Source organism: Furipterus horrens, unplaced genomic scaffold, assembly GCF_987537825.1.
Source record: "Furipterus horrens unplaced genomic scaffold, mFurHor1.1.pri manual_scaffold_7, whole genome shotgun sequence".
Taxonomy (NCBI): Eukaryota; Metazoa; Chordata; class Mammalia; order Chiroptera; family Furipteridae; genus Furipterus; species Furipterus horrens.
Genome location: NW_028327177.1, coordinates 49,976,877 through 49,999,601, shown reverse-complemented (window position 1 = coordinate 49,999,601; position 22,725 = coordinate 49,976,877). Strand labels below are relative to the sequence as shown.

The 22,725-nt window shown below is 45.5% G+C and overlaps 1 protein-coding gene across 1 annotated transcript; it reads left to right on the top strand.

Moving 5' to 3' along the window:
• Positions 1-5,223: 5,223 nt before the first annotated feature.
• On the top strand, positions 5,224-7,646 carry SOX17 (SRY-box transcription factor 17). Its single transcript, XM_090282858.1, has 2 exons — positions 5,224-5,753; positions 6,359-7,646. The coding sequence occupies exons 1-2, from the start codon at positions 5,447-5,449 to the stop codon at positions 7,270-7,272; spliced, it is 1,221 nt and encodes a 406-aa protein (XP_090138984.1). The 5' UTR covers positions 5,224-5,446; the 3' UTR covers positions 7,273-7,646.
• Positions 7,647-22,725: the final 15,079 nt, after the last annotated feature.

The window sequence follows — 22,725 nt, the reverse complement described above, 5'->3', positions numbered from 1 at the left end:
TCTTTCTTTCTTTTTTTCTTTCCTTCCTTTTCTCTTCTCTCTTTCTCAAATAAAGTAAAAATATTGACCAAACATATAAATTTGCTTATGCATTATATCCACATGCAAATTTCCCATCTAGATTTTTTACCTGGACTTTCATGTTTAATGAGTTCAGAAGGACTTGAGTTAATCCTCAGAAGAAGTAGGATTTCAGGTGCTTAATGATTGGAGACTGAACTCCTTGTGAATGGGAGGGCGAGAAAGAAAGTGCAAGCCTGAAGTCAGATGACCACATGGTCTGCACAGATGTGTCAGAGGTGAGAACTGAGTCTTTGCTGAGGTTTAGAGAGAATTCTCAGCGCCTTGCCTTGAAGGGAAATGACCCTATCACTTGATATAAAAGGACAACCGTTATAGTAACCATAAGGATTGCTCTAGGGATGTAAAGGTGAAATGAACCAAAGACTTTGTGTTGCTGTTAAAGAGTATTGACAAAGTTGTTGGCAAGGTCCAAGAAATGGACAGGGAAGTAAATTCACATAACAGAGGTCAGCTGAAGACTGACTGCAAAGGAATTCAGCAAAGATTCCTATATTTTCTCTCCAGTTTAGAAAATTTGTAAGTCAGCTCAGGTAGGGTTTCAAAATCTGATATGCCTGTGGTTAAAGCAGCACAGAGCTGTCATGAGTGGTCTGTCCTATGATCTATTAACTTTGATCACTCCCATGATCACAGAATGCACACCTTGCCCTAACCAATCACCTGACAAAATCCAGCCCTGCTGAGTTAGGAAACTTGGCAAGTCAGTTTTGGGATCGAAAGACAACCTATTACTTCTACTAGAAAAAATATCTTAAATCGCTTGGCAGACTGGTATCAGCATCACCTTTACATGCCAGGAAATATTATTATGGTAGAACAGGCCCTTAGAACACCCAGCTGTAAGTGAAAAAAATCAGGGAGGAAGACTAATGACTGCATTGCACATTCCTCCGAGGCAGGGTCCGTGTCTGCTCTCCCTTGGGTGGGAGTGCAAGTGGATATGCTGCTGATAAGGCTGTCTGGTCAGTTGAAGATACAATTCTACAAGGAAAGCCCGAGGCTCTCTGGAGTGTGAATACAGTGGGAGTAGGAGGTCGGCAGGAGTGGGTGCATGGACGCCATGGCGCTATTGAAATTCCCTTTAAAGTAGCGAGGCAGATGTGAGGGGAGCGGGCAGGTCAGTGTGCGTAATTTGTCTCAGAAAATGAGCTGGCTGACTCTGCCTTGCCCCCGGGGATCCCCTACCCCAGGAGTCTGAGGCACCTAAGCTTGAAAATAAAGGCAAGGAGCACACATTGCTACCGGGGACCACAGCGGGGGCTGTGGGACGGTTATCTAACACACACACCACCACCACCACCCACCCCTCCACCCCTCCACCCCCCACCCCCGCGGACAAGTTTCTGAGCAGGGAAGTGGACCGGGAACAGCACATTTCCTGCTTTGCCTGTGCAAACCCCAGGCGGAGCCAAGCGGGAACAAGGTTACGGTCGAGGAGTCGCCCGCTGCCAGGGCGGGGTTCGGTGGCGACCTGGAGGAGTCGGTGGACTGCGGAGAGATTGGGGCAGAGAGAGTGGGAGAGGGAGTGAAAACGGCATGCACGCCTCCCACCCTGTTTCGGAAGAGTCCCCAAAGCCCCGCTTTCCTTGGCCCTTCTTCTTTCCGGGCGGGAGAAGCCGCTGCTGCAGAGGGGCGAGGTCGAGGCGCAAGTTACGAGGGACTACAGGCTCGGACCCTGCGTGGGCCTCCCGGGGTGGGGTGGAGCGCTGCGCGGCGGCGGCTCACTCCTTCCTCCCCACCTCTCATTCCGCCCGCGACCTTCGACCTCGCAGCTCGGACCCTTAGAACACCTAGCTGGCTCAGGGACTGGGAGACTAAAAAGGTATAGAGACGCTGAACCGCAGCCCCGTTGGCCCCCTGGCGCGCGGTGCAAATCAGCTACGTCCAGTTGCGCTGCCCTACCTGAGACGTGCTGAGCCCCGCCGCGCTCTGCAGCACACCGCCTCCCACTTGGCTCCCGGAGGCCGCCAAGAGCGCGCGATATATATGTGCGAAAGCCTTATTGTTGTTCTTTGTCCCAGAGACACCATTGTCTATTCATCAACGGGCCGCCCCGGCGTTTTCCCGGGGTTTGTAGCGCGCACTCCCCTCCCCGCCCCCACGAACTTGCTCTCCAGGGCCATTCTACATCTATCTGGGTGCCCTCGGCCTTCCCTATGGACTTGAATGTCCTTCATCCGGCTGCCCCTTGCTGAACATCGAAAACACAAAAGCTTGCCGGAAATCATCCAGTCTTTTCCTGGTCACTCAGGAGCCTGGGAAGAGCGCGGTTTTGATTTCGGGTCTGAGCCACAGCTCGTCACCTACCCGGGTAATTTCTGCACTTTCTGGCCAAAGATCCCAAGTGGTAAGGGGCACAGCTTCTCGTGCGCTAGACGTTTCCTCACCCAGCCTTTCAAGCCTTGAGTGCGACTAGTAGTCTGGATCCCAGAGATCCTGGACTGTGCAATGTGAATCCGGCCCGCTACGCGATCGGGTGTACAAGGCTCTTAGTCGGGAAATTTGCTTGTATCAACCCCACCTCCCACCCCCACCCACCCCACCCCACCCCCACCCCCGGTAAATCTCTCGTGTTGAGAAAAGCAAGGCTTGCAGGAAGCCACTCCGGATGTTTGCTGCTTTTCATGTGGCATTTGTGGCTGGCTCCGATAACGTCCTGAGCTCCACTTCCAACGCCGAGTTTAGTAAAGAGAATGAAATAAAATTTGAGTCCACACATTGGGACTGGTCTGCGTCGCTGCAGCTCCCAACATCCTCCCCTCCTAAATATATGACAAATGAGTGATCATTAGAAGAAATTAGATCTAGGTAACGGTATGTAAAATGGACTAATCTTGGAAAGGCAACACCATTCCTTCCCGGTAACACAAAGTAAATTGCTGCTTTATAACTCCCTGGGAAAGTATTATAAGAAGTAGGGGGAGGGACGCTAAAATCTGACGCTCCCATGCTTGGATGCAATGCTCTCACCTGATTTCTTAGTAACCTTACCCAACAAGAATCAGTGGTGAGTCTTCAGGAACAAATGTAAATAATAATGGGGACCCCAGGTTTTCTTCTCCATCAGTTTCTCAGTTCTCTTGGCACCTCTCTGTGCAATGGGGCAGGGGAGATAGATGCCAGCATGAAGAAAGTGTAAAAGGGAAAATATTTTTTATTTTATTTTTTACAGAATCAGTCAAATAGATTAGACAGATAAAGCGGATTCTGGAATTGACATTGTTTTTGTTTAGTGTTCAATCGTTATTTAAGAAAAATACCTACTACTTCATAAAGACGTTTGCACTAATAGAAAATTCTACATTAAGATCTTTGAAAAGACATTTATTACTATCCAGGAAAATTAGAGATCACCAAGAAAACATCAAGGAACGAGGCGCTAGTGAGTTAATTTATTCTCTCTACTCCTATAGTTTCCTTACTTATATAACCATTTGCAATGCAATTGTGCTTAATTTTCAATCCCCCCTTTTTTTTAGAAAAAGAAAAGATTTAAAGGAAAAGTACATAATCAGTTAAATTTTTTTAAGATCAACTGATCCAAAGCCATCATCACTTCTCTAAGATTTTCTTAAGCAGATTAAAGTTCTTTTCTTGTCTGAACAGGAGAGACTCAGAAACTAGAACCACTTTCTCAATTTGTCCCATGAATGAGGACTGGCTGCTATTCACAGATCCTCACACAATTAAAGCCAATTCTTTAAAAAGTGTGTAGTTCTTTGCAGAAATGGCAGTATCAGCGAAACTGAAGGCCAGTAGTTTCCAAAGTTCTGTTTCTTTCTTTTTATGGATGCCACTAACAAGCAGGGCTGACAGATTACTTTGTCATTGTAATATCTCACAAAAAGCTGCAGCATTTGCCTCCTGGATCCCGGATATAAGCTCTAGTTTTTCATCACCCCTTCACAGGAAACAAAGAAAATCTGTCCTGGAGATTTGATGTGTTGATTTCTTGGTAAGATTATCTAATTATGCAAAAATGGCTGTCTTCATTGCCTTAGAAAACAACACAAATACACAAACACAACAACTTAATGGTTAAGAGCTCCAAGTGTGAAGGCATACTACCAAAGAGTTCCATACCTCAAAGCTGTGATCTCTGGCAAGTTACTCAACCTCTCCATACCTGTTCCCTCTCTTGTAAAATATAAAGTATTTACCTCCTGGGGTTAAAAGGATAATTTGCTGTTTGGATGACTCTAAGAACAATGCATAACATGCTGTGCCACATATGAAAAGTTTTCTCAGATTTAAGCACAAGTTTAAAAGTTACTCAGATTTTCATTTCATCTTGAAGAAGCATATAGAGTCCCTAATATCTACTAGTATATCCACCTTAAACTGCTCCTAAAAAGCTAGTTATTTTGCTGCTCAAAAGGATTGCTGTCTTTCCTCTAATAGATGGGCATTTAGATAAATATTGTTGCTGTTGTTTTTTATTGTTTTTCTATTACAGTTGTATTGCTGCTGTTTTTAATCACATTTTAGAAATCTTGCTTATTTTATTGAGCACATATGAGAAAACTTTATGTTTACTATGCATTCATGTACAAGTTTCCAATGGTTGGTTCATGTGCACAAAAGCTTTAAATTCTACAGGATGACGGGATATTGGCTACAGAATGTCATTCCTTCCATATTTAACCTTGTTTTAGAAATTAAAATTTACCTCGGACATAGCATTTTGACTATAATACAACAAGCAAGTTGAGTCTTTTGGGGAGAGAATCTTTTATTTATTATCAACAGTATCTACTGCATTCAATAAAATATTGAACCAGTGGTGTTCCTTGGCCGAAACTAAATTACCCATTACTGACACACCTTTAGCTCCTGTAACAGGGTGGATGCTTAGTGTGTTGATCCCAACTACCATACCCAATTACTTCTATCCAGCACCCCGGAAGGTTTCTCAGGAGTTCTCCTTCCCGGGTCCGAGAGGACGTGGCGCCGGAGTCCGGCTCCAGCCAAGTTTTCGCGCGGGCAGGTGTAGCCTTGGGTGCGGGGACAGGGGAGGGAAAAAGGGCGGCGTCGGGTAGAGCTTGGACTGGGGACTCCGACGACGGGCTGGGCGTGGGCCTAACTACTCTGGCCCGGACCGCCCCCACTGCTCTATTGGCCGAAGTGGTGCAGAAAAGGCCCCGCGGCCCAGAGGTGTCCTCAGTGTCACTAGACCGACGGGGGCGCTGCCACGCGGTGGGCTGGGACTGGCCTGAAACTCCGGTGGCGGGTTTGGTCCCGAGAGACAAACGATCGGCCCGCTTGGCATCTCTCTCCCTCACTCCTCACCCCCTCCCCCCAGGTCGGGGGAGGCGGCGGGTCCGGCCTAGGGTTGTGGGGTGCGGGGCAGGTCTGGAGAGCCATGAGCAGCCCGGATGCGGGATACGCCAGTGACGACCAGAGCCAGACCCGGAGCGCGCTGCCCGCGGTGATGGCCGGGCTGGGCTCCTGCCCCTGGGCCGAGTCGCTGAGTCCCCTAGGGGACATGAAGGTGAAGGGCGAGGCGGCAGCTAGCAGCGGGGCGCCGGCCGGGGCCACTGGCCGGGGAAAGGGCGAGTCTCGCATTCGGCGGCCGATGAATGCCTTCATGGTGTGGGCTAAGGACGAGCGCAAGCGCCTCGCGCAGCAGAACCCGGACCTGCACAACGCCGAGTTGAGCAAGATGTTGGGTGAGTCCGAGCTCCAGACCCAGAGTAGTGCGAATCACGGAGCCGGTTGCCAGAGCCTAAAAGGGTGCGGGTATTGCTCCCAAGGCCAACGGTGTGCGACCGCTACGCCCTTCCTTGGGGCCCTCCGTTACCCTCCTACTTACCAGCTCCTCCGACTCTCCAAACAGGCGTTTTTAGCCTCGGTCATAGGTGCCCGACTGACTTGGGTGGCCGGGGGCACGGGTACAAGAGCCCTTGGAAGGCGGCTTCCTGGGCGTCTCAGTGGTGGCGAGGGCACTGCTGGCGTGACGTTGGGTTGGCCGTGCCAGTTTCCCGACTCCTTTCCAGGGTAGGGGACTTTTTTAGTTCTTCGAACGACCGGGAGTGGGTGAGAGGGAAAGCCTCTTCTAGGAGACTAAAGGCAGGGAGTGATGCCCTTAAAAGATTCTAGATCTCCTGTGTTCCTCAAGTGCTCGGACTCCGTCTCCGTATACTTTCACTTTTTAAGTTGACCCCTTACTCCCTCTAGTTGCACAATTCAAGGTCGGAGGGGAGAGGTGGGGCCTGAGAGCCAGAGCTCAGATAGTAAGCCCCCCGCCCCTCTCCATCTTCCCACGGCCATGCAGGCAAGTCGTGGAAAGCACTGACTCTGTCGGAGAAGCGGCCCTTCGTGGAGGAAGCCGAGCGGCTGCGCGTGCAGCACATGCAGGACCACCCAAACTACAAGTACCGGCCGCGGCGGCGAAAGCAGGTGAAGAGGCTGAAGAGGGTGGAGGGCGGCTTCCTGCACGGCCTCGCCGAGCCACAGGCTGCCGCGCTGGGCCCCGAGGGGGGCCGCGTGGCCATGGATGGCCTGGCCTTGCCTTTCCCAGACCAGGGCTTCCCCGCGGGCCCGCCGCTGCTGCCCCCACACATGGGTGGCCACTACCGCGACTGCCAGGGCCTGGGCGCGCCCCAGCTCGACGGCTATCCGCTACCCACGCCCGACACGTCACCCCTGGACGGTGTGGATCCGGATCCGGCCTTCTTCGCCGCGCAGGTGCCCGGGGACTGCCCAGCTGCCGGCCCCTACAGCTACGCCCAGGCCTCTGACTACCCGGCGCCCCCGGAGCCTCCAGCCGTCCCTATACACTCCAGGCTCGGTCCCGAGCCCGCCGGCCCCGCAATGCCGGGCCTCCTGGCGCCGCCCAGTGCCCTGCACATGTACTACGGCGCGATGGGCTCGCCCGCGGCCGGTGGCGGGCGCGGCTTCCAGATGCAGCCCCAGCAGCACCCTCCGGGCCCCGGGCAGCCGTCGCCCCCTCCCGAGGCATTGTCCTGCCGTGACGGCACTGACCCCAGCCAGCACGCTGAGCTCCTCGGGGAGGTGGACCACGCGGAATTTGAACAGTATCTGCACTATGTGTGCAAGCCCGAGATGGGTCTCCCTTACCAGGGACATGACTCCAGTGTGAATCTCCCTGACAGCCATGGGGCCATTTCTTCCGTGGTGTCTGATGCCAGTTCTGCGGTATATTACTGCAATTATCCTGATGTTTGACAGGTTCCCAATTCAACCCAGCCTGCAGGCCAGAAGCACAGTGTTACACAATTCCCAGAGAAGCTAAGGAAATCCTTAGCCTCATTTTGTTTTGTTTTGTTTTTAAGTTGTCTTGGCATATAATTTATGGTAATTTATTTTGTCTGCCACTTGAACAGTTGGGGGGGAGAAAAATGTGAGGTTTTGTTTTAAGATTTGTTTAGATACTTGTTTCCTAGTGTCATTGTCAAAACCCCATTTCCAAGTTCAAGTTTACCAGTTTTGAATGTCCCAGAACAACTTGCTCCCTTTTCTGAAAATTTATTGATCAAAGAAATATTGTCTTGGGTGTGATTTTTCAATCTTAAAAAAATAAAATAAAACCTGGAATTCTACTTTTTCACTTTGCTAGTGTCTCTGTCACAAACACCATTTTTGAGACTGATGTTAAGTATTAATAGAATTAGACGTTTTAATGGTAACATTTAACACATAGTTCTTGTAAATTTCTCCTTTTCTTAAAATAGTAGACCTAAGTGGCTTCAGTGAACATTAGGATATCCAAGTCTGATGTAATAGTTTTTGCTAGGAAAAAAATCCTCATGAATGAGCCTGTTTGAAGGGACCATAATTAAAGAGTAATGGTTAATCTTAACACTTTAAATACATTCAATTTTACTGTATCACTTTTACCAGAAGATAATGGTCAAAAAATTTTGGTTTTCTAGTTGTTGAATATTGAGACCTGCTTAAAGAGACTTTTGGTTGTTCTTTTTCTTGTCATTTGTATTTCATCAATAGTGTTTATATTCCCTCCCAACAATGAACTTGCCTTTAATAATCCTCATATGTCTACACCTTGGGAAGTAGTGTTACAGAATTGAAAATAATTTCCAGGATTCACAGAAATAAAATGTGCATTTTAACCTTAACTTCTAATGAACCTTAGCATCTATAATTTTGTTAGGATATTTTGGTATTACAGGTTAACTTCATATGTGGCTGATTGTATTTCTTGACACCTGCTATAAACTTTGGAAGAATCCAGGGGTGACTTGTATGTAGCATGCTTTACAAATCCAACTAAAGCTACAGCCTTAAGACATCACTGTCCTGCCATTTTAGGGAAGAAACTGAGTCACAGGGTTGTGAAGTAGGGGTTAAGCCCTGCTATGTGCTGCAGCACAAATTGCAGTGTCCCTTTCCATTACATTGTGCAGATTGAGACATAAATGGAAACAGGTGACTTGTAATGGGCACTTTATGTGCAAGATGATTTGTCAATGCCATTTTGTACTGAGTTTAATCTGATCAATCCTGTGAGCTTAGGAGCTACTCTCCCTATTTTGTGAGTGAGGAAAGATGACTAGGCCCTCACCTGCCACATAATATGGTGAACACTTGGTGTGGTAAGTTCTAACAACATTTGTTCACTAAACGGTGCCAGGGTGTATGCGTGGGCACTGGGAGAACTTGCGTCCTGTTGATGAGAAACTATATTTTCCATACTGGTACATTTCTATAGCTAAAAATAAGGAGTAAAAGGATAGCTTAAAGCATTTATGTTAAAGAGGGATACTCAGCTGAAATGGTTGGCTAGATTCTCTTGAGAAATTATAGGGTGTATGTTTTGTAGAAAACATACTTGGATGCTAAGAATATTCAGGACAGTAAGTTTCAGGACGGAAAGGCAAGTCTATTTGGGTGTGGTGGGGGGCTCTAGTGCTCTACTTTTCCACATTCCTGTTCTCTGACCCCAGAGAGTTACATTCCCAGCCTGAGTTCTTACCCCAGCATGTCTCAAGAAGCCTCACTTGCTCATGTTCAAGGCTGAGTCACCAGATCAGATCACACGGGGCATTTTGGGGCATACTTGGTTGGCCCTAGGAGATCTAGTTGTACCCTTGGCTGCTACCTCTAAACAAAATAAATAGGGAAAAGAAAAAAGAAAGAGTGCTCAGAAGGAAGAATCAAAAGTCCTGTTAAGTTACATTCTTAAGTACTCACTAGATACAGATGGGAAAATAATAGCCAAAAATTTAGGCATTTCCAATGTCTTTCACCCCAAGAGAGGACAAATTAGTCTTCCCAATAATCTTGGGGGAAGGGGTCAGAAGCATTCAGCTCATTCCTTCTCTTTGCTCAGACTCAGATGAAGTGATCTCAGTTTCCAGCTAATGTGATTGCTTTTGTTTTACTTTGGAAACAAACACATAAAAAACAACATTGCTTTCCTCCCCATCCTCACTTCTGAAATACTTTAGAAGTATGTCATGGGGTAAAAATCCAGGGCAGCTCTTGCTGAGTTCTGAGCGCTCTTAGATGTCTTGCTTATTTGAATTCACTTTATATGATAGAAGGAAGCTAGGAATCTCTTCCCCAGAAGCATGCACACATGTACATATATAATATTTTATTAATTTTAAGCAATTCGTGACCCCTTGTAACTCATTCAAGGGTTACAGGAACCTGAAGCCCCCAGATTTAGAAGTCCTAATGGTAAAGGTTTGTTGGGAAGCATGGCACCCAAATATCAAAACAAAAAGGCAATTTCCCTATATTTAAAAACAAAGGGATAGCTCAAGAACTCTCGTGTTACTCAGTTCTCCCTTTTTGAGACATGGGAATTTAGGAACATGGGGAGTGGTATGACCTTCTCTCTAAGTGTAAAGGAAACCCATGATGCTCTGCCAAAATGAATATGTGGTCTTTTCCTTTGTGTAATTGTGGTAGTAGTGGTAGCTAGTCTCCAAGGTTGGCCTCATGAACTGTACCTTGGGTGTTTACATTCTTGTATAAACTCCTCCCCCACTGAATCTGGGTTGGACTTGGTACTCTAACCCAATAGAATGCAATAGGAGTGATGCTGTGCCAGCTCCAGGCCCAACCCTTAGGAAGGCTAGGCAGATTCCATTTCTTGTACTCCTGGGAGCCCTGAGCTACTGTGTAAAAGGTCCTGTTACCAAAGTGGGGAGACCATGTGGAGAGACCACTGCAGATGAGAGGCCCTGTGACTTCCTGAAAAGAGAGGGCTCAATCTTCCTGACAGCTGACTCCCACCTGTTGCCTGCCCACCTGCCACCATATGATTGGAACTCAAGAGAGGCCAGAAGAATAAATGCCCAGATGAGTTCAGGCAAGTCACAGGTGGGAGAAATTAAAGAAAGAAATGATGGTTCTTGTAAGCCTAAATTTTGAGGTGTTTTGTTATATAGCAACAGATTATTGAAACAATTGTTCTTAAATAACCCTCTTTTATTTTTAGAGTTAAAGAATGTGGGCACTGATGGAAAAGGGCTTTGGGGGCTGTCAGAGACACCAATATAGTTTTAAAGTGAAAACCAGAATGTAAAACTTGGGCTCAGGTTAGCTGACTCTGTGACATCATCAAATGCATGGACCCCTCTTTTCTCAAGCAGACTCATATGAAGTGACCACAGATACCAGCTAGAGATTTTTAAGTATTAAACTTGTCTCATTTTTAATGGTTTTATTTAGGAAACAAATGCATAAAGGATACATTGCTCCCCCTATGATCTCTACATCTCAGATATACTTTACTAGTGTGGCAGCAGGTGGAAATTGAGCCCTTTCAAGGGCTGAGATATCCTTACTCCATGCTAGCATAAAGTCTACACACCTTTGAGGGACACAGAACAGTAAATAAGAGGGTGTTTTCCTTCCCACTGACACACTGACTACTTCTCTGTTAAAGTTACCGGGGTGGGTGTGATAAATTACAAAAAAACCTTGTAACTTACTTATACAAGCTGCTAAGAGATGATATCACAATGAAACTGTACCTTTTATTTTTATCTCTGAATATTACTGTACCTTTAATTTGAATCACACTACAAAACACATCAGCTTCCTTTTTAAATTTGTGCTGATATCAGGAAAAGCACATATAAGCAAAAAGAATTCAGAGTAAATGATTGGGATACTACGAACCAAAATAGGTCATCTCCATCTAATGTTTTTAAATGTCCATTTCATTTTGTTTTGAATTTTCAGAACTATACCTGTCGCATAGTAGTTGTTCAACATACCCTTCCTGCCCCCTTTCTCCTTTGATCAGTTTTGACAATTCTGGACAGGGAGAGAGACTTTACACCCATTATTTCAGCATAGATTTATTCTCCCAGCTTGCAAAGTGCTTCCTTTTGAGTCCAGAATATCCACCTGGTATTTATGTCCCTACCCATCTCCATCTGTAATAGGACAAGGAAAGTTAGGCTCCTGTTTCTCCGCATGATAGATAAGCCTAGGGGTAGATCGAGCTTTCTTCCGGTAGCATTTGTTCCTATTCCTACCTTCCTTCTAAGGAGAAAGCAGCTGTGCGTGTTCTTCTAAATTATTAGGTAACTTTGTGTGAATCAACAATTCAATTTGCCCCATCTCCCCACCCCCACCCCCCAACACACAGAACCCTCACCACTGGCAATTCTCCCAACTTTATTCAAAATACTGGATGTTAAAAATTCTTAATGCGGTATAAAATAGTATTTAGATAGTAAAACAATATTCTTTAGTACACTACAAAATTTCTTAGTACTAGTACACAGCAAGTGTTAAATAAGTTGTTGCTGTAACAATAATAATGTTCCTGAATGTCGACTTTCTCAGCAGCTCAGGTCCAAACAACAATTTGGCTGACTAAAAAAAATTTGTTTCTTTAATCTTATTATTACTGAAAACATTTTAGCTCTGAGGATTTTGTTCCCACTTTAGCCAAAGTTTTAAACACTTTGACAAAGTCAAATTCATAGCAAATATTTTCAATACTGCTGTTGCTCAGAAAGATGATTTGTAAAGTCACATTCTATGCAGACTCTGATAAACATAAATAAATGGCAGTAGATGTGTTGTTGACCCAGTTTTTTTGTTTTTTTCCCCAAGATCATGGCCAATGCCCACTCTCCTGGGAATTAGTGCCCTCCCATATACTTGATCTGTTGATAGACAGGGAAAAGAATCCTGGTAAGTTTGCAATTAGCTGAACAGTTTTCTGGTCTGCCTCATTCCTCTGGTGACAGAAAACTGATGTGAGGAGGGTCTGTTTTCACTTTGTATCACCTGACCAGGAACCTGGTAAAAGTGCTCAGAAAATTGACTTGAGTAACTTGCTTAGTGGTTGGTACCTCTCTTGCCTATCAGTGACCCCTAAAGGAATAAAAGGAATCAGGAGTTCCTGCTTTGCCCTCTTCTATTTGAGACAGTCGCCAGGGATTATTACTTCTTTCTCTTTTATAATGTGTCAGAACATCAAACTTAGCAAAAGAATTGGAGCAAACAGGTGAGAATGGCTGAATAATGCCACAGGGCACTGTTTCAAAAGAAGAACAGTCACTGCATTTTAAGTCAAGTTCATTTGGCTCAGCAATTTAACTTTGTGAGTTTGGAGAAATCACTCATCTTTTTCTATACAGTCTGCTCCTCTGTAAAAAGTAGGGATGATAAAAGCCATGACTCTCACTGGATGGTTGTAAGAATTAAAAGAGAAGAGACTGTGTTTAAAGGATTGCTTCAGTACCACAGAAAATGCTCTCCTCTCTCTCCCCTTCAATTTCACATATCTCTGTGTATCTCAGCAGACTTGGGGAAATTAATTTCATTATTCCATTGGGAAAGAGAAGACAACAAAAACCGGCCTCGCCTAGTACTTTGATTAGTTAATTGAGAATTTTATAGCCTTGTAAAATTGTCCATAAAGCAGGAAATACAAATCATCTCTGCTTTACCCTATGCTTTGGACAGCTCAATTTCTTTGATTATGAAATAAGACTAGAAATAATTTTAACTTAAAGAAGAACTTCATGTAAAATGCCTCAATTTATATGAAATCCCCTTTTACATTAAAATCTCAAGGTTTTTATACAGGGACAGTTAATTGGGAGAAACTGAATGCAATTTCAAGTCTGTTAATACTATATTTTCAGTCCAGCCCTTTTTCCCACCAATCATAGTTTCTGAAATCCTGAATCACATTTTCATGTGATTTACTATTTTTTTAGGAATGAACAGAGTTGGAATTCTTGAGGCCGAATAAGCAACATGGAATGGGGGAGGAAAGCAAGTTAAGAAATCATTTGTAGCTTCCAGAAGTTCCAAGTAACACTGAAACTTAATGCTCAGGTTTTTGAATCATACCTCAAAAGTTATTTCCCTCGGACAATAGTAGATAGGATAAAAATAACAACTATAACACTAAGACATCTAGAAAATGGAGGAACAATTTTAGAGTTGTTCCCTATGTAGTGGGTTCTTCTGCTTACTTTAAGAAATCCATTTGGATATTTGAAAACAACAGTAGGAATTGCTGGTGCGCACACACACACGCACACACACCAAGAATATTAAACTGAAAAGGGCTTAGTGAAATTGTAGGAAAGAGAAATAAAAAGTCAAGATTGTAGTTTCAGTAAAAAGATAGTAGATATACAAAGTGTATAGGTTTTAAATTTATTCATTTCAAAATAATTAAAAATTTAAGTGATGCACATACAGTAAAGGCAACATTGCAGATGGGCTTGTAATATAAACTAAGAGTTGTAGGATGAGTCAGTCCATCCCACCTCCAGCCTAGTTCCCCATATCAGTCAGTACTTTTTTTTTTTTTTTAAGTTCTTTTGGTTGTTACCTACATTAACAACTTTCTTCCTCTGGCAGTTAATTAATATGCCTGAATAGCTAATTCTATGTTTATCGCTTTTTAACATTGACTTCTTGCTATAATAACTCATCATTTCCTCTGCTCCTCTATCTACCGAACTGTAGTTAAATCCTATTTCCATTTCTTCTATTGATTATCATTGCCTTTTAAAGTACTAAGATTAAACACCCTTTTAAAAAAATCCATTGCAAAGTCTGGAAGTCTTTACTCCCCTGTGAAAAGGTGAAGATATTGATGCTCCCATCCTTCCCAGGGCACACTCCTCCTCTATTCTGCGAATGTGGGTATTTTTTGATGCGTTCTTTTTTTTCCCCCCAGCAGAGGGTCGGGGAGCATATGCAATACTGATACACGGGTTATATGGAGATATTTTAACAGCATTTCAATTAACCCCAAACAATAGGGACTGCTTACTACCATGGTTGAAATTTTAAATTCACTTTTTTACACCCACTAGGAAAAAAGAAGTAGTATCCCTAAGGCTTCACACAAACAAAAAATAAAATCATGTTAAGGGCAAACACTAAGCTCGGAGGTCGGTTTCCACCCACCCCCACCTCTGCGTCCGGGGCCCTTTTAGGTCCAGGGGAGACGGTGGCAATTTCCTCCTTCGAGGGCATTTCCGAGCGGAAGAGGCGCTGCAAGCCCAAGGCGCAGCGATCCCATCGCTAGGTACCCGCACTCCAGCTGCCATTAATTTAGAGGAACATTTTAACACTTTGCAGTGCTTTTAACTTAGAAGGTAAAAGATCTTAACGTTTGGTGTAATTTTTTTTTTTTAAGCTGTAAGTGGGTCAAGGAGGGGACGGCCACCAGCGCAACCAGCACCCGCGTGGCCACCCGGATAAACAGGACGAAAAGACTACGACATCGTGTGCTTGCTTGGAGGCATTCGGTGGCAGCCCGGCGCCCGTATAGTGGCCCAAAACGAATCTGACTCCAGAGGTTAGAGAGCAAGGTTTCCATTTCGAACTTGTTCAGGAGCCTGCAAGCCGCTCGGAGACTTGAGAAGGTCCAAACGTGACATCCGGGACGGACTTTCCTCGGAGGAGGGGAGGGGATTTGGGTCTCGGAGGATTATTTTCTGCTGAGGGGTAAATTGAGCCCTATAACTATAGGTTGGGCTCTCGGGAACCTGTGGCAGCGCGTCGCGATGCTCGGCGCCTGCGTTCTTGGCTGCGGCCACGTTGGTGTAGAAATGTCCTCGCTGCCCAGGGGCTCCGCTGTAAGCTGGGGCTGGCCAGAAACGCCGGTAGCAGGATTCAGGCCTGAGAGACTCGAGCGGCCTTCGGGGAATCACCCTCCCTCGCTCCCCAACCCCTCCCCCCGCATGCGGGGTACGCCAGTGACTACCCAGGCCGGACCCGGAGTGAGCTGCCTGCGGTGTTTGTCGGGCTGCGCCTCTGCCCCTGGGGTGAGTCGCCGAGTCCCCTCGGGGACTTGAAGGTGAAGGGCGAGGTGGGGGCAAGCGGCTGGTCGCTGGCCAGGGCCGCGGGCGGGGTCTAGGGCGAGTCTAGCATTTCGAGTCTTCGAGGTGTGGCTGAGGCGGAGCACCAGCGGTTGGTGTGGGGACTCAGCCTGGCAGAACGCAGAGCAGCACCCAAGGCGGGTAGAGACGGAGGATGAGGGGCGGAGGCAAAGAGAACCCAGGGTGATGTAGGAGGAGAGGGCCTGTGCAAGTGAGAAGCCGGACTCCGGGAAAATCCGCATTGGCGGGTCAGTGAATCTACTTCTTAAGAACTCGCTGGCAGGGGCTTTCACCGAGGGCAAACAGTTCACTCAACTGCAGTATTGTCTTGAGTGCAGATGAAATTATACAAAAAGACTCAAGGTTAAATTGTTAACCATCTTCAGGTATAAATAATAAAGAACACGAGATTTTAAAGCCTTGGGAAAGATTTTGAAAGGTATTGTCTAATCAGGCAAACCTCTCTAAAAGACAGAACTCGGGAATGTTCTTACTCCAAGCTTTAAAGAAGAGTTGATTTCTCCGTTTCTAAGGTAAGAAATCAAGTGACCTACTACAGAGAAAACTGTTCGTCATTGATGGAGCTGGAAATGCACTCAACACCACCATTCAGAAAAAACGTGCAGTTTTAGAATTTTAAGCGAGAGGGACTGCAGTGTTGAGCGCTCTCTCTCTCTCTCTCTCTCTCTCTCTCTCTCTCTCTCTCCCTCTCCCCCCACCCCGTAAAGTTTGTGTTAGAAAAGCGGTAGATGGTGACCTCTTATGTTGAAGAGTTCAAGCTTCTTATTTTTCCAGTGTTTTAAAGTTGAGGGAGTTTGCTCTTTGTTTAAAGAAGGAATAAAATGGTCAGACTTTATTTTCATCTTACTAATATAAAACGATTTGTCTTCATAAATAGCTTTACTGTTTTTTATTTCCTTTTTTTTCATAAAAATTTAAGCAGCACATTAAGGGAAAACTAAATTATCCCCTCCCCACCCTCCAGTCTGAACTTAAGAGCTACTGACTGCTTACAAATCTTGTTTTTCCTTCCACACGTTTTCTCTGCATCTACAATCATAAAGTCATGGAGAATTTTCTCTCTTCCCCACCCCCCACAGTGGGACCACATTTTTTCCTACTATTCTGCAGCTTGCATTTTCAGATAACAGTATATATTTGGCGGTCTTATATTCCTAGATGAACCTCTATTTACTTTGTTGGTGGTTCTCTGCACTCTTCCGTGGGTTCAGTCTTACTTGTCCAATTTCCAGTCCAATGTAAGTTTTGTTTTTCTTAATCCTTTCAGGTACAGTTAAAAGTATTGAGACTTATGCAAGTACTGAGTTCGTGCACATGAACAAAGAATACCACACTTAAAATTAGATGACTCAGTAGGGAACACATTTTTTTTTTTTCCACCAGTGACAAAAAGGGGCAGAAACTGCACATTTGAGATGCCATCTTTTACAAGACCAGTTCTTTTGTATCCTACCTCTGGGTGATAGCAGCCCAGCAGAGGATAATAGAAAACTCCACAGGTGGTACTCTCTCCTGGAGACTGCACCTTAGTTGTCCACCTTACCCAGGCAGGTGTTGGCGTGCCAGGATGCCTCCTTGGCACTTCCAGAACTCTATATCACAGGCTGATTCAGTCCAGGTAGTGAAATCTGCCCAGTAATCATTGGCTGATGGGGCCCCTGGTGTTTCTATTCTGGCGTAATGGTTAATATTAACCTCCACCATCACACTGTCTTGATTTGGAATGCTAAAATGTGCAGGGCGCCGCTTTGCGGGCTTCCGGCCAGTTTGTGAGATGTCCCAGCTCTGAGAGTTGGAAAGCCACTCGATCCCTAGCTAGGCCAGCACCAGCAGAGCGGTCTTCTTAGGGGAGGTGGCGCTACGCTGGACACCTGCAGGATGAGACCTGCGACCCGGACTGCTCCTGCTCCTCCCACACCCCTATCCCAAGACACGGGCGGCCCTTTGGCCATGGACCGCCTAGGCATGCGCTTTTTCGGATTAGGACTTTCCCACGGGCCTGCCACTTCTGTCCCTGCCCAGGAGTGGCCACTACCGCGACTGTCAGGGCCTGGGCGCACCGGCGCTCAACCGCTGCTTGTGCCCACGGCAGACGAATTCTCCTGGACCATGAGGAGCCTGCCTCCTTCTTCGCGTCGATGTCCGGGGACTGTCTTGCAGCTGGTCTCTATACCCCTCTGACTACACGGGGCACCCGGAGCCTCCCGCCGGCCCCATGCACGGGGGCTCGGCCTCCAGCTCACGGACCCCCGCAATACCGGGACTCCTGACGACCAGTAGCACTCTGCTTACTTACCGAGGCGCTGCCCTCTCCCGGAACCTCCAGGTCGGAGCCAGCTGTATTCTCCGGACAGCTCAGTTGCGATGCTGGCTTGAACTCTGTCCTCTGAGTTCTGTAGCCAGTTTATTATGTAATCGTATTACTGCAACTGTCAAAATAGATGAAACTTTTCTATCTTTCTCAGCATGAACATTCATTCCAGTAAGAACGATTGCTAAAATTGTTAACATCTCAAAGAAGGAAATGCAAAAATGTTCTCTGCTTAAATATATATGAAGTATATAATTTTTCATTTATATAGACATATGTTCACTACTTATAGATTATAAGTTTGATTGTTTTTATAAAGTGAAAATTAATGAGCCGCAGTAGAAAGCACTTTTTTCTTCAAAAAGCATCTCATTCCAGCTAGTTTTAAACATTTAACTAACATTTATTGTGTATCTTTTCGATTTCAGACCATTGTTTCTAAAGTTCTTAGTTATTGACATCTTTAAAGTTTGTAGTAAAGCTTGTTTAAAATAAAGCTTATGCAATATTAAATAAGCTTGTGTCTGTCAGTGTCCCACAGGAAACATGCTATACTTAAAACAGGTGAATAAAGAAAGATCAAGGAATAAACAGACCTTTTACAAGGAAATATGTGGAGGGACTGGAGTCATCCTAAATCAGCCAGTAGTTAAGAGCGTCATCAGTCATGATTGGGAATTGGAAGAGGCAGTAACTGGAATCCAGTGTAGTAGTTTGAGGGGTCCTGCCAGCTGGGGGCTATGGCCTTGAGCAGCAGAATGAAGCTGCTTCTACCAACTGTGGTCCTGGAGAATGGGGCCAGAAAAATGGACCGTGGGAGAAAAACCTGTTGCTCTCCTGACTTTCTGATAGCGCCTCTCATTGGTCAAACCTAACAACAAAATTAGAGAAGAGGGAGCCTGTGGATGCTGCCACAGGGAAGAGGGTGGAGAGTGTGTCTACTGGGGAGAAGTCTAGGCTTCCTCATAAACAGAAGTTCAGCATACCACTTATGACTTAAATGAATAAAGCTGACTGCCATACTATGCCCGAACTGTAATAAATGATAGGAAGGAATCCTACTTGCTGCTCTTCTCAACCTCAGGAATTGTGCTCAGGAAGGGGAGATCCTGGAGGCCACCTAGTGGAGCATGGGCATGAAGCCATCACTGTGGGCCTGTGAATCAAGGTTCCTGGGAAGTGGCCATACCTCTGAACTCTTCAGTTATATGTGTGAATGCAAGTTATTTACTGTTCACACCCCATTGAACTGATTTTCTTCTTACTTGAAACACAGGGATTTATAACAGACAACCAGGAATAGAGCAGGAAGTAGAGATGATTACTAATTCCTTTGTCAGAGGGAAATATCAATGTGGGGCATGCTGGGACCAGCAGCATTTGAATTGCATGAGAGGCTGTTAGAAAGGCTGAATCTCATGCCACTTTAGCAGGGCTGCCTCAGATTCTGGTCTAGAAATGTACTTCTCAAACTTGTATGTGCAAATGTATCATCTAGGGGATCTTGCTAAAAAAAATTCTTAGTAGGGCCAAGATTATGCATTTCTAAAAATTCCCAGATGAGTCTGACAGACCACACTTTTGAGTGTCAGACCCTGGATTCCTTATCAACACTGACTTTCTAGGCACTGTTCTTGAGCTAAAACATCCCAAGGTCAGGAACAACCATAGAGTAATTTCAGAAGAGCCTCTGGACTAGACAGTTTGGGGTCATTTTTGCCTTCTAGCCATGTCTGTCCTGCTTTTCACCCCCACACGGCCACACCTGCCAACTTGTCTTAATTATCTTAACTTTTCTCTAACGTCCTGTAAATACTCGAGTTAGAACCATAGGTATGATAGCACTAGGAAATTTTGATGCTGGCTGAAAGGAGGAATCAGGGAGATTAACAATGGGAATCTGGAGACAAAGATGAGAACCTGATTGACTTGAGCTGGTACAGCCCCAGTGTTGGTGCCAGGGAGAAACCATTGCTCTCTCAATGCCCACTAACTGGGCATCTCCATTGATTTCACCCCAGCTTCATTATTGTTTAATATTTCATGGATTTTTCTTGTTTGCTTGTCTCTTTTATTAGATTACGGTCAGGCATTTCCTGTAATACAACATAGTAGAGTTAGATATATTCTGAGTCTTTTGAGTCTCACTACCTTCCATAAGCCAGTGATTCTCAAAGCAAGCTGTACATTACAGTACAATCAGTCTGGGGAGAAAAAAAAAAAACTGAGGCCTGGTCTCCCACTAAAAGATTCTGACTTAATTGGCTTGATTTGCAGTCAAGGTGATTGGTCTCTTGAGGTGATCTGAACTGAAGCCATTAAATGGATGGACACATTGATTTCACAGTTATTGAGAACTGAGAAGTCAGTTATTTATGTATTTATTTAATAAAATGTTTATTGAGCATCTATTATATGCCAGACACTACATTGCTTCCAAAGACACACAAGGCACATTCCCTGTTCTCAAGGAGCCTGTGGATTTACATGATGGAACAGTACACAGGTAAATAATCATTAATGTGTAGTCAGTGCAATAAAGCACAAAAAGTATTACCTGGCAGAAAACAGAGTGATGAATTCTGTGTGAAGGGCATGGGATGAAGACATTAATAGCTGACATTATTGAATACTTACTATGGATCCAGAAGGCCCCAGGGAAGTGCTGACACTTCTCTGAGGCCTTGAAGGAGAAGGAAAGAGCCCAATGGGGAAAGCAGGTGGGGATGAGAAAGGTACTTCTTTCTGAGTTGAGATTGGGGGAGATGAGGGTGAGAGAGTGAGGAAACTAAGGAAGATCACTTCTGTTTCTTTCTAAAATCTGAGTGGAGACATTACCTGAGAAAAAGATGGTGGACTCTAGGACTTGAGAAGATCATCTCTAAGCAAGAGAGCCCTCAGTGTACTGTTGAAGGCCAGATGAACTTGGATTTTATAGATTGGTTTTGATCTTCAGGGTTGTATGCTCAGCCGCTCCAGTGTTGAAAGAGAGAGATGAGACTATAGCATTCTTTCAAAGCTGAGCTTTGGGAGCAGTGGGGAAGACAGACAAAAGGGATAGAGAGGGTTAGTGAGATTTTGGCTCAGGAGTTTAATGGAGATGGATAAGGGGAAAATGAGGTCTGGAGAGACCTGTTTGGCTTCACAAAAACTGGAGGGAGAAACTGGGAGGAGAAGAGAATACATCAGAGGGGGATTTCAGAGATGAAGTTGGTCAGGGTGATGATAATGTACAAGGTGGGGTGGGGTGGGGCTGCTGAAGAGGGTGAAGGTGAAGGTCACTAGAGTTGTGCAGCCAGGGGACATGGGGTGGATTGCCCATGTGGACACTGAAACCCCCATCGTGGGAAGAAAGGAGGGAAGGAAGACTGCAATGCTCTCTTGACATATTTATGAGACACTCAACTGATGGGAGTGGGTTTAATCAAGTCATTTAGGAGATGGAGGAGGGGGAGTTAGAGCAAGAGCAAGGGGCATGTCTGAAAAACATAGCACTGGTGATACAGGAAAATCCACACAGAATGGAAAATATTGAGGAAGAAGTGGCAGAAATTTCTAGTGGTTAAAGGAAATTTTGTGATCTTTCGACAAACCTGGAGATGGATTTTTAGTTTAGGGGTAAAAGTTCTAGAATTTGGAAATTTTGTTTGCCTGTATCAGCAGCTCAAGGTCAAGGAAGAGTATCTCTTATCAATTTGTAATCAATGCTAGAGTTCACAGATAAGTGTTATTAGCAATGCCCTGAGTCTGAGAACTTCCTGTTTGAATTAATTGTTCTTAGTTGCTAGGAGCTAAACTTTAAAAATTCTTATTAAGAAAACACTTTTTCTCCAATCAATTCAAATTGACACCTTGAGACAAAAGCCCCATTCACCTAGCCTTTGAGTTTTACTCAGCCTGAAAGGGTGCTTGACTTCCTACACTTGAACCTTACCTCCCTTCCCCCAGATTCTAGAGAGCTCCCTTTATCCTATATTGAGTAATACAGACTAGGCTCCTAATCCAACAGACAAAAGGACAACGCCCTGTGTCAAAAAGGGCACTATCAGACCCAACGTAGTGTAACTGAAACTCCATAAGGTGGATGACCTTCTTCAGAATTCCCCATGAGGGGAGGCAGTGGCACATAGACATGTAAACGCGGGAACTGGAGTCCACCTAGAATCCTCCTTTTCCAGAGAAGATTCTCTTTAAAAAATTACAGCAATAGAGACCTTTCAAGGTGCGCCCCCTACGGAGACACAGCTGCCGAAAGACCAACAAAGGAAAAAAGCCCTATTCCACAAATTCGCAGACCGGGAGCACCCTCACACCGTTCGCGGCCTGTGGCTAAGCGCTTGTGGGAAGGCGGGAGTCAGTCTCTCTTAGTTCATTACTAACGGCTGAGACGTCCATGTTTGCAACGGAAGGGAGGCCTTCCTCTTCCCAAGTGGGCTTACATCCTGTTCCACTAACACCCCTCAGGAGAGTCCCAAAAGGGGAAAATGGAGTTATCGGGTCTTGCAATATCCCCCGCTTCTCCGCTCCGCGCCGCTTCGCGGTTCCCTGGCTGCATCATTGGGTGGGTTGCCAACCAATAGGTCCTAAGACTATTTTGGGGGCAGATGGACTCTTTTTCCCTCAAGGGAGTCTGGAGGTCCAGCTATATATAGTGAGGTCCCGCACACCCTCTCTCGCTCATTTAGTTTGGCCAGGGTTTAAAGCATGAACAATCTCTTCCAGGCACTCCCTGTTTTCACTTCCCTCTGGCCAGAGGGCCCCTCCTCTCGTCTGACCTCTGGGGGTCAACATCCTTTCTAGTTGATCCACCCCACTTCCTCCCTCAGGCTGAGCTCTAGGCTGTTTTTCAGCTTCAGGGGTTTCTGGAGAAGTGTTTCCTCCTCTCCTCTCCATTATCACATCAAACATACTGGATTCAGGGTCTTGGGTTATTGCACATTTGAAAGCAGAAAGCTCAATGTGAACCGTGGGAAGAAACATGGGAGAGGAGGGTTTGAAAAC

What these genes read in the sequence shown, in the direction of transcription:
- SOX17 (XM_090282858.1), top strand. Translation starts at nt 5,447, where the DNA reads ATGAGCAGCCCGGATGCGGGATACGCCAGTGACGACCAGAGCCAGACC. An exon ending in CGAGTTGAGCAAGATGTTGG is followed by an intron (nt 5,754 to 6,358) that starts GTGAGTCCGAGC and finishes ACGGCCATGCAG; the next exon opens with GCAAGTCGTGGAAAGCACTG.